At 44.6% G+C, this 11,736-nt stretch overlaps 1 protein-coding gene and 1 pseudogene across 1 annotated transcript; one reads left to right on the top strand and one right to left on the bottom strand.

Moving 5' to 3' along the window:
* Nucleotides 1-2,177: 2,177 nt before the first annotated feature.
* LOC125080318 (uncharacterized) lies at nt 2,178-2,381 on the top strand (annotated as a pseudogene).
* A 520-nt stretch (nt 2,382-2,901) lies between these two features.
* Nucleotides 2,902-4,619, bottom strand: LOC125079970 (protein SET-like). The gene has a single exon (XM_047693725.1). It carries the CDS (start codon nt 4,586-4,588, stop codon nt 3,719-3,721), a length of 870 nt encoding a protein of 289 aa, XP_047549681.1. The 5' UTR covers nt 4,589-4,619; the 3' UTR covers nt 2,902-3,718.
* Nucleotides 4,620-11,736: the final 7,117 nt, after the last annotated feature.

Below are 11,736 nucleotides of genomic sequence, written 5' to 3' on the forward strand. Positions count from 1 at the left end.
GGTGGCTGGAATGCTTTTTCTTTAGGAAAAAATGTCAGCAGTTGCAGTCTGATAAAAGGTAGCTGTAGGCCTTCCTGAAAGGGTAAACTGACACATTTTCCATTTATTTTATACCCTCTTATCCCCACCCCCCTGCCATGCGCCAGTGACAGTGTCTGACGGAGACCCGCGTTACCTGACGTGCGGAGAACAAGGCTCAGGAGCGGCTCATGACGGAATCGACGGTTTCTTTTTGTTTTTTTCCACCGCTGCCGATGGCGTCTCCAACTCCCGCCTGGCTGTAGCACAAACAGTGAGCAAATTCTTGATTATGCAGCAAGATGAGCCTCTGATTCATTTTTGATGTTCAGTGTTATGAGGCAAGCTCCCCGGCCATCTGTTCAAAAGAGGAATGTGTTACGTATTTTGATTATTGTATTTTTATCTTAATCAAGTGGCAACTTTCCATCTTGATGCATCTTAACCTGAGCAGTTGTGTCTGGAAGACAGCGGACTTGAACAGACAGATGTGGGAGGGGGGAGAAGGATATGCCACCTGGTGTGACGCTGGTGTCAGATGCGGGAGTAAAGTCTTCCCTGAATGGCCCTTTCACCTCCCTAATTAGTTGAAGAAATTGCAAGCCCTCTGGCAGGCGCCTAAATGCTCAGAACACCAGCCTCCTGGGGCTCATTACACAAACGGAGGCAGAAGACCACACTGACCAGGGTCTGTTGCTTACAACCTGGGGGCCGCAGGGAACCTGGACTGGGGGCACGAGGCACAGGCAGCTTCCCGAAATGGTTAAAGGCAACAGAGGGGCGGGGGAGGTGGCTGCAGTGTCCTCCTTAGCAACAGCCAGACTTCATAGTTCATTTACTGACATTAAGAAATTTGGGTTGTCCCAGCCATTGGTATTTGATGGAAAAGTGCAGTTATGTTCTGGGAGCTGGCTTTAGGAGGACATCACAGAAAGAGTGAGATGGAGCAGAGAGAGATAATCTAGGCAATTTGGGTATTCCTAAAAGATGAGCCTGAAACAGAGATTGGGGAGGAGTTGGTTTATTTGCCAGTGATCCAAGGAAAAGGGGCGAGGAAGACACAGGAAGAGAAAGCCAGTAGCGAGCCAGTAGCCACAATCAGCAGCTCGGCTCAATCCTGATGAGGACCTGCTGGAATTGTCCCTGGGTTGTATTTATTTAGACATCCAAACCCACTGATTGAAGGATGCCCTTGGGGGTGTTAATCCCTTAACCTTCAGGCTGCTCTTAAGGGGCTGGGATTTAGAGGAAAAAGGCCCTGAGGCAGACAAGTGGAGGGTCAAGGAACATGCTTGAGTTTGTTCCCTGGACCATGCATGGGAACCCTCTGTCCCTGCTCTCCCAGGTGGGCTGAAGGAAACCGTGTCGGGCACAGACAGCGTCCCCTAAACTTGTAGAGAAAGGGAGTGGGGAAGGGAGGAAGGAATACAACTTAGTCATTGGCACTGACCAGTGTGTGAGTTTCATTTGGGTGGCAGGCACCGATCTTAGCTCCAAACTCAGAGAGGTAAGAAATCTCAGATTCTGTACTTGTCCATAAATTAACCTACTCTTGACTCTGTGTTCTCATTATACTCTGCTGGTGGGAAACTCAACCTCATTCCGGAACTCGCCTCCCCCATGTGCCAGCCTCCTTACCAGCTCTGTGGTTGGTTCCAAGTTTCCCTGAGCCATTGGAAGCCTCCAGGCAGGAAGCTGTGTGCTTGTGCAGGCACCCACTGAGAATAGATTGTGACGATTACATCATGCATAGGGTTTTTATGATTGTTTTTTCTGTTTTTTTTTTTTGGTTGTTTTTTTTTTTTTTTTTTTTTTTTTTTTTTTTGTGGTGGTTATAACTTTTCTGGTTAACTAGTCAGGTAGAGCTAGCTGAGCATTTTCTTTTTCTCTTTTGCAAGCTGCTTTATTTTGCACACTTTGGAGGTTTCCTGTGAATCACCGTGCCCCGAAAATGCCTCTCTGTAAGAAGATGTAATAGCTTTTGTGCATAGTTATTGTCCTACTGTCTTTCCACCAGTGGCTTGTTCCTTGTGGCCTCAGAGCTCATCCCTGCAGCCATTTCCACGTGACACATGACCGCTGGGTGTGAAGTACAACGCGAGACTGGGACCTGGATGCTGGCAGTCTAGACACATGCACTGTTAGTTTCTTAATGAACTATCGCTTCTCGGCCTTTTGGCTAAGATCAAGTGTAGTTTCTTAATGAACTAGCCTGTGGGTCTGTTTATTTTTTTTAACTACTTAGAAAATACTTTTTAAATTTTAATTTAATTAAAAGGCTATCATTCAGTGAATTTGAATTTTTTTTGATGTGTGTAGTTCTATGAATTTTAATACACATATAAATTTGTAGAACCACCACCAACACAAATCAAGATACAAAACTGTCATCACCTTAGCCAGCTCCCTCCTGCTGCCCCTTAGCAATCACATGCTCTTCCCACTCGTAACCCCTGACGACCACTGATCTGTTCTCCATGGCTATAGTTTTGTCTTTTTGAAAACAAGATCTTTGTATTTAAAACATTGAAATTCAGTTCAGTATTCAAAGTCGTTCTGGTCTTGTATTTACACACACGTTTGCTTGTCTTCTGGTTGGTCGAAGTAAGGTGTGGACAACCCTTGCTAGTCATGTGTGTCAAGGGGGCTCGCCACGAAGAAGCCACCAGAAAGATGATTCTGGAGGGCGACCAACTTTGCCAATCTCATCAACCTCGCAGTATTTCAGAGCAAACATCTTTTTCTTAATGCTTATCCTTCTTGGGAGTATGTGGGATGACTTCTTTTCTTTTCTTTCTTTTTTTTTTTTTTTTACACATTTAGTTTTATTGTAACAAAGCAACTTGTACACTTTTAACGTTTAAAACTGAGCATCATCTTTCCTTTCCAGTGAAACAAAAAGAAAATTTAAAAATAAACAGGAACAAAATTACAATAGAGAATGTCAATTCCAAATAAGATCCTACAAGTTCTGCTGATTCTCCCATCGAGTGGCAGGGCTCAAGTCATCATTAGGAGAGAGTTTTATTTTAAAAGTGTCATCTTAAACTGCAAGGATGTCCGTTAAACATCACAATTAAACATGCCAAAGGAGAAGCCATGTTGTCAAAATGCCCACTTAACCCACCCAAACATCTCAAACACACCCTTTGCTGACCTTCTATAACCCCATTTTTTAAAGTTTTTTTTTCTTTTTTTTAAACAAGAGAAAGTTGACAGGTACATGTTGGTAAATGCTAACTGTCCATATTCACATAGAGACACAGTGTAATCTCTGAGCCCAATATACAGAGAAAGGAGGAAAAAAGCTAGAATTCTATGCACTACTACACAGGGGCCTAGCACCCTCCAGCTTCCAGCAGAGCTAAGGGAGCAGAAGGTTTTTCTTTTTTCCCACAGAGCACGGTGGTGTTGATTCCATAAAGTTTTTGTTTTTGTTGAGACAGGAAGGGACAAAAATGAATTTGGAACAAAAAGGGGTAGAGATTCTTTTCCCACTGTATTCTGCTCAAGGTATTTCCCCCCAAAATAAGCTGAGAACCATGGTATAAAGGGAGAGAAAAAGGAGACTTCAAAAAACAGGGCGAATGAGCACGAGAGGAGAAAAGAAAAAGAAAAAGGAAAAAAAAAAAAGACGGCAACTTGCTCCCAGGGACTGAAGAAAATTAAAAAAGGAAGGTTGGAATCCATCAGTGTTCCATTAGTCATCTTCTCCTTCATCCTCCTCTCCTTCCTCCCCCTCATCATCATCTTCATCTTCTTCACCTTCATCCTCATCTCCTTCTTCATCAATATCTTCCAATCCTTCTTCTTCTTCATCATCATCATCATCCTCTTCTCCTTCCCCTTCTTCATCATCCATATCGGGAACCAAGTAGTACTGTAATGGATTTGGCCAAATATCATCTTTGATGACCTCTCCTAACTCATCTGCACCTGCATCAGAATGGTCAGTAAACCAGGTGAAGAAGCTCTCTGGTTCCTCATGCTGTCTCTTCCTGCTGGCTTTATTCTGTGTTTGACTTGAACGTTTCATCAAATCCTTTCCAGATTTCCATTTGATTTCAGTGGACTTTGAAGATGGATCGCCACTCTCATTCAGATGAAATTCTTTGGAGAGAACTTTATTTTCGAAGTAAGGGTTTTCATCAAAATAAAAATCTATTCTGTAACCTGATTTAATATCTTCAAATTCTGTCACTTCAACTCTTGTCAAATAATGCAGCGCCTCTTCATCCTCCTCCCCAAGCAGTGCAGACACTTGTGGATGGTTGACAAATGTTGTTACCCAAAAATTGGGGATTTTGGCGATCAATTCCGACCTCTTCTGAAAAAATGGTTGGCGGAGTTTGTTATATTTCTGTTCTACTTTCAAAATCTCCTCACTGGCTTGTTCATTAAGTCTGTCTATTTCATTTTGTACTTCATCAATATGTTCAATTGCTTCTTGCTGTTCTTTTTCTCCCTTATGCAAGTGCTGAGATGTTGACGTCTGCCCTGGCTTGGGGGCAGGAGGCAGTCTCGGTTTCTTCGTTTGAGGCGGGAGCGAAGACTGGCGTTTGGGGGCCATGCTGCAAGGAAACTCCAGGAAACCGGGAGAGAGGCACATCTGGAAGCTCTGATTGCTCGACTTATTTTCTTAATAGCACCAAGAAGTCTCAACAGCAGAAATGGTCTCTTTTTGAATGTTGCAATCAGACATTGGTGCATCCATCTTCCCGTTGCTCTCCCAGCAAAACGAGTCCCTCCTGACTGGGAGGAATCTTGGCTTTCACATTTTTTATTGTACCCACGGGTTCAGCCTTGAGATTTTCATGAAAATCTGTGTCTCGGCAGTGGTTCTATGTAAGATAGTGAACTGGAAAGGAAGAATCCGTTCTAATTAAATTTTGCTTAAATTTGACTTAAGCTGGGTTAAACCTGGGTTACGGGAGGAAAGAAGTATAAGGAGTCCAGTATCACAATTAGAGTTCCTATCTGAAGACTCAGAGGAGCACTGATCACTGGTCACTGTCATTGGACATCCTGACCTAGCCACTTGAATTGTTGAAGGAATTAGCTGAAGTTGCTCTAAAATAAAGCAGAGACTCTGAGAAAGCCCTCTTCTTACCTACCGCCCACAGATTCTGCAGCCTGGCCGGTGATCGCAGGGAGGGCTGGAGAAGAAAGGAATGGAGTACCTCAAATATACCTAGAGACCAGAGTCTCTAGGACAGCTATCGGAATGAGGTTTTTCCAGGGAAATAGAGGAAGAGGCACATGACCCATTTCTGGAACCCTCTTTGGTAATCTCATTCTCAGTTCCATGCGGCATGAAATGACGGCAGAGCTATTTCAGGACTCTGACAAGATTTATACCCTCATATCTCTGATAAAGGTCTTGAATTCTTTTAAGGCAGTAGGTCTCAGAATATTTTCTATCTCTATTAACCACATTTAAGCTTGACTATGGGTGATAGAAAATCCAGTATAACAGTGGCTTAAATGTAATTGAAGTTTATTTCTCCAATGCATATAGGCTGTCCTGAACTGGTGTAGTAGATCTACAATCATTAGGAACCCAGGATCCTTGTCTGTTTTCCTTTTCAACATGAAGTTTGCACCTAGTGGAAAGTCCAAAATTGTTGTTCTTGCTCCAGAAATTACGTTCCCATTCCAGGCAGCAGAAAAAAGGAAGGAGGAATCAGAATTTTTCTCTTTAAGAGCTCTGCCAGAAATCCCACTTGCCATTGTACTGATCATATCCTCTTACTTTTTATTTGGCCAGGACTTAGGTGAGTGGCCACAGTTGGCAAGAGAGTTTGGGGAGTGTAGTCTTTATCCTACATGGCCATTTACCCAGCCGAAGATCAGAGAGTATGTGTGGTATGAGGGAAGAAGATGTGGTAATCTCTGCCACATCCTGCGAAGGCAACCTCGAACTTCTGGTAGAGAAAAGCTACAAAAAGGATATCTAGACGGGAGTGCAAAGGGAAGGAACTTGACCCTTGGAGGTTCACCCCCCATTCCACGCTGTCATACTTAGTCATTTGCCCCACCTGAGGGCATAGATCTTCCTCTTTGGAATTTAGACCTGGGATGCACCAGACCTCCTTTCCTTCTTTTGTCCCTGGCGTGAAGGGGGGGGGGGTCTCTCAGCAATTTCAAAGATCTTTGAAATGCTCAGGTGTGAAAGAAGAAAAGAAACAAAGAATGCTGGATGCTTTGCTTAGAAACTTAGAAGTTTGGAGCTTAAGTTAACTTCTTTCCATCCCCAAAAGGCAGATATAAATATGCAAAAATTGTGCCTGACTTTGTTCCTTTCAGTTGCTGTCAGGTCTCTGCGCAGAGGAGAATAGCTTTACTTTTTCCTGGAGCAAGGCACAAGACCATTTCCGAGCTCCACCATCCCCCATGCTCAACCAGTTAGGTCTGGCTTTCTGCTGAGAGGCAGGCTTTGTCAGTGGTCACTTCTAGTGACTACCAGGTAAGATTCTTCCTGTCTATGCAGGGAACGAATTTGTCCCTTCAGGACCATTGGACCAGACTTTCAGCACACCCGACCTCGCATATCTTCTAGAGATCTTTCATATCAGCCCCTGTGGATCTAGTTCATCCTTTTCAACAGTTGCCTAGATATTCCACTGTTGGGGTAATGCTAGTTAGTTAACCGTATTCTTATTGTTGAGTGCCTTAAGAATTGATGCTTTTACAGCAGAATTGCTTTTTTATTGATAGTTTTTGAGCCGGGGAACAGCCCGAGTTTAGAGGGGGACTTGATAGGAAAAGGAACTATTGGCTAGGGGTTGAAAAGATCAGCTTCTCCCTTTTTACACTATTTTGAAGGATGGCCTCATTTGAGAATTTGATGGTTCAGTAAATTATGGACAAGAATTGAAGTCTCCTAAATCTATAGGAGGCTGAGGGCAGATCCTTGGGATCAGAGCATAGAACAGAGTCGTTGACTTAAAGACTGGGGCCACCGAAACAGCAGGTGGGCCCGCCCACAAACTTCTCAAGTTCATATCTCAAAGCCAAACCTGGGCCTCTAACTCTCAAGTAGGTTGGTGGAAAAAGCAGAGGTGGGTGACAGCAAAGATGAGACCGCTTCAGAAGTCCCCGATGCCGAGAGCAAGTGGCCGATCAGGACTTCCACCAAACCGCCATCCCCACATGATTGTTGCTAGACAGGAGGAGCTCCTGCAGTCGGCAAAGTGGGCACCCTTCCCTGTGTTTGGGGAACCCAGCCTCCCAAGTATGTTTGCCCCTCTTCCCCGTCTACCCCCACAGCTCTCAGCCTTCTACCCACTGAGAATTCAGCTACCTTCCTATTCTTTTACTCTCAAAATCTGCTCTCAAAAAAAAAATATACAAGAACCAAAAATCATTCATATTATAATTTAAATTGTTGATAACTGAAGTGATACCATGTAGGGAGGGACAGCGAGAAGGGGTGTGTGTGTGTGTGTGTGTGTGTGTGTGTGTACACATATACTTTCATTAAAATTTTCTTTTCTTTTTTAAGATTTTATTTATTTATTTGACAGGCACAGATCACAAGTAGGCAGAGAGGCAGGCAGAGAGAGAGAGAGGGAAGCAGGCTCCCTGCTGAGCAGAGCACCCAACACAGGGATCGATACCAGGACCCTGGGGTCATGACCTGAGCATGGGCAGGCAAGGCAGAGGCTTAACCCACTGAGCCATGCAGGTGCCCAAAATTTTATTATATTTTCAACCACACAAAAGTAGAGAGGGAAGTGTAAGGAACCCACGCATACCCACCAACATCAGCATCTTTTGACAATCGGTTACTTTTGTTTCTAACTACATTGTCTGTTTTCCCTTAGCATACTTTCTGTTCAGCATGACTCTTAATTATTTCAAATCTTTTCATGGAACCCACAAGTGCGGGAAGGGAAGGTATACTGAATGGGATGAAAACCCCACGGGAGATTCAGTGGGGCCGCGGCTGCCCGGGTTCTGAGGGAGCATTCGCACAGGCTGCGGAGGAGGCCCGTGGCAATGCAGAGGAGGGAGCGGGAGGACATGCCATGTACCTCCCCCTTGATGTCCCTGCTTTCAGCCAAAGGAATGACACCCTAACTCTAATATTTTAGGCATTTACAGCTGGTGGGAGAGAATGTTCTGGAGGGAACAGAACTTCTCACATGCCGGTCACCCCCAGTGTGCAGTTGCCGATTTCTCCAAGTCCCGCTTTGCATTGCTTTTCCAAATGCTGGATGTGGTTTGAACAGAGTGGAGTGTGAATGTCAGGCAGATCACCAGCCTGTCTGCCAGCGAGTGTCTGTCCTGGGGAACAAAGCCAGGCAGGGCTTCAGGTGACAGCCTGCACCTGCCGGGGGGGAGGAGGGAGCAACAGAACCTGCCATTTGGAGGGACTGTGGGCCTCAGGCCTCCTGCAGGAGGACCAACAGCTGTCAGTGTTATCCTGGTTCTACTTTCTGCTCAGAATGGAGATGTCATAGAGACAGGAGGAGATGCCAGTCATGCCCTTTGATTTGCTAGTTTTCTCTAGCAGCAGCGGTTTTGTCTTCAAAAGTCTATTTTGGCAAGCCAGTATGTCCCAAGGACAGCTTTTCTGGCATGTGTGAGGAGCCAAGAGGTAGCTCAGTGTGTGAGTGGTGTGTGTGATGTGGGTGGATAGGGGGTGGGATGGAGTGGCTGAGGGCACGTGGGGCTGAGCGAATCCACTGGCACCTTTAGAAGCTGCTGCCATGCACCTCCCTATGGGGGGGGCTCTAGGACGCTTGTAGCATTAGCTGGTCAGCTACTTGGGAGCAGGTGTTCTTAGGGTGAATTTCCTAGCTCTGGTTAGACCAGACACCTAGTGGTTCAGATTCACTGTTGAGCCCCACATGATAGCAGGGGCCAAGAGGGACCCATTCCTGTCTGTGCTGCTCCCTCGGTAGGGTTGCAAAGGCTGCAGAAATGGGTGCTGGGCTCAGATGCGGCTGCCACTTGTGTGCCACCAACCCAATGGTAAGGGCTTTTAGGAGAGTATCTGGTTGTTCACAGTGAGGTCTACAGTTGGCCACATGGCCTTGCTCATGTCTAAGCTATTTTTATTGTGAAGGATGTCGTGAAGACTATTAACTTGAGCAACAGAATCAACAAGCCCTCTACGTCGTTTTTTGTTTTTGTTTTTGTTTTTAAGATTTTATTTATTTATTTGACAGAGATCACAAGTAGGCAGAGAAGCAGGCAGAGAGAGAGGGGGAAGCAGGCTCCCTGCAGAGCAGAGATCTCGAAGCGGGGCTCCATCCCAGGACTCCCGGGATCATGACCTGAGCCAAAGGCAGAGGCTTTAACCCACTGAGCCACCCAGGCGCCCCTACTTCATCATTTTCTAAAGTGTGTTCTGCTAAGCACTAGCTCAGTAGAATTGTGGTGGATGGGGGATGCTCAGGCAGGCCAGGGCCAGGAGTGGGTGGAAGATTTCCATGATGACTAAGTTGGGAAATGGTGGGTTGACTAGGTCTGTTTGCTGCGGGACTTCTCAGAGCATCTGTTGCACTATCATGCCTTACGACTTTCCAAGAGAGGGCTATAATATGCTGTGGTTATTTCATTCTGGACCCCCCACACACACACACTTATTTGGCTCATATTAAAGCAGAAGTAACATTTATATTGTTATCAGGTCCTCCCAAAGGGTTTTGGAGACTTTAATTGATTTTGTATTCTATTTAGAAAAAAAAAAAAAGATTAAAAAAACGCCACTTTGCATCTGTGTGGGAGTCTGGATACATTCTTACTCTTCCAACGAGTCTGGATACATTCTTACTCTTCCAACAACCGTGAAAGGTAGCGTCCCTATTTTATAGACCAGGTGGCTGAGGCTCAGAGAGGTTTAGTCATTGGCTCAGGTCTCACAATTTTGAACAGAGAGGCTGACAGGTTTCTCTAGCTCTGAAGGGGGTGTTCTTTTCTTTCAGGTGAAGGAGAGGCAGGTTTTCCTTGTTTGGTGTCTGTCTTGCCCCTGAGAATTTAAATAATTTCCCTGAGGGTGGGGATTTCCTTTTGTTCACTCCTAAACCTCCTTATCTTATAAAGATAAGAAGACATTTAAACTTGGATTAAATGTCTCTTCTAGGCTTCCAGGAAGGTAAGTTTGAGAAAGCGTAGCTGAAGTACAACCTTGGTAAGGCCAGGCCTAATAGAAAGACCAGGGTTTTTTGGGGGGACAGAGAAAAAGATGTTAGCTCTGTGGGGGTGCTCCAATGTTGTCTCTGAGTCCTGATTTCTTTTAAATTAAAAAGAAAGAAAGGAATATTAACCGCACATGTCCAGGGAAATAACAAGTAAAATAGTGCAGAAGGGTATGACACGAAAAGTCAGTCTTTCCCTGCCCCTCCACTGCTGATCCCGTTCTTCACTTTACTTTTCGGGGTGGTGGTGGTGGTGGTGATGGTTTTGTGCATAACTCAAATAATGTGCTTACATTTCTATTCCTTCAGGCATCAATATGATGACTATTGACTCCCCACTATGATAAATGAGGCACGCATCTTCCCCTAACATCTTCCTGCCAATTTTTGTTTAATTTTATTCTTCTATTTATTTCCTCTATGATTTAAAATAAGGTACTTCAGCTTCATTCCTTGATTCATTAACTCTGTATCTGTTGTGTCTCTGCCGTGTAGCATGAGGAAATTAGTTCCCCATTTCCTTCCTCCTCCTCCTCCCAGTTATCGGTCAATACTAACTGTACTTTTACTTCGTCAAAGTTTGGAACATTTATATTTGACACAGTAACCATGATTAGTCCTTTCACACTTTGTTTACATATCAGTTGATGTTGACCAATGAAAATCAACATACAGCTTTAATAACACTGATTTTGCAATTATTATTTACCGTAGAATCCATGGAGTGCTTGGATCTAGAGAGGAGATTTAATCCTGTTTCACTCAATTTTGGCTGCTCAGAGGAGGTTGTTGCAAGCCTCAAGGTCAAATGGATTCCTTCTGTACTCTCTCAGTTCTCCAAAATAATAACCCATTTTTAAATTTATTTCGTACCCTGAACATGGCTCTCATCCTGGAATTTCTACTTGCAGTGTTTCTTGTTGGCTGAGGTAACACATACCATCTTCACCATACTATTAAGAATGTCCAGGGGCGCCTGGGTGGCTCAGTGGGTTAAAGCCTCTGCCTTCGGCTCAGGTCATGATCCCAGGGTCCTGGGATCGAGCCCCGCATCGGGCTCTCTCCTCAGCGGGAAGCCTGCTTCTCCCTCTCTCTCTCTGCCTGCTTCTCTGCCTACTTGTGATTTCTGTCTGTCAAATAAATAAATAAAATCTTAAAAAAAAAAGAATGTGCAAATTCTTAATCATTCTATTTGTAGAATGGCTAATTTTGGAACAGACTTTTTTCTGTGTCACCCTGAGCACTCCTGACTTCGTTTCACCATTTGTTGGATCTCATGCAGTCTTTTACATTTGAGAGACATATACAAATAGACAATGGCCAGATGATACCAAAAGAAGTAGAACTCTGACCCATTCTCTACAGCAACCAGCCCAGGGAGCCAGCCGGCTGTCTCTGAGTCAGACTTGTAGGAAGTCAAGCCACTATCTCTAGCAACCAGCCCAGGAAGTCAAATGGTAACCTCTGTAATAACAGGTCCCAAATGGGCAGGACTTGATGGATAGCTGACAGGTTCCCTGTTTGCCCTTCTTCTAATTTAAGATCTACCAGAAAAAGCCAAACATGCACC

The sequence above is a fragment of the Lutra lutra genome, chromosome 10 (genome assembly GCF_902655055.1).
Source record: "Lutra lutra chromosome 10, mLutLut1.2, whole genome shotgun sequence".
Lineage (NCBI taxonomy): Eukaryota > Metazoa > Chordata > Mammalia > Carnivora > Mustelidae > Lutra > Lutra lutra.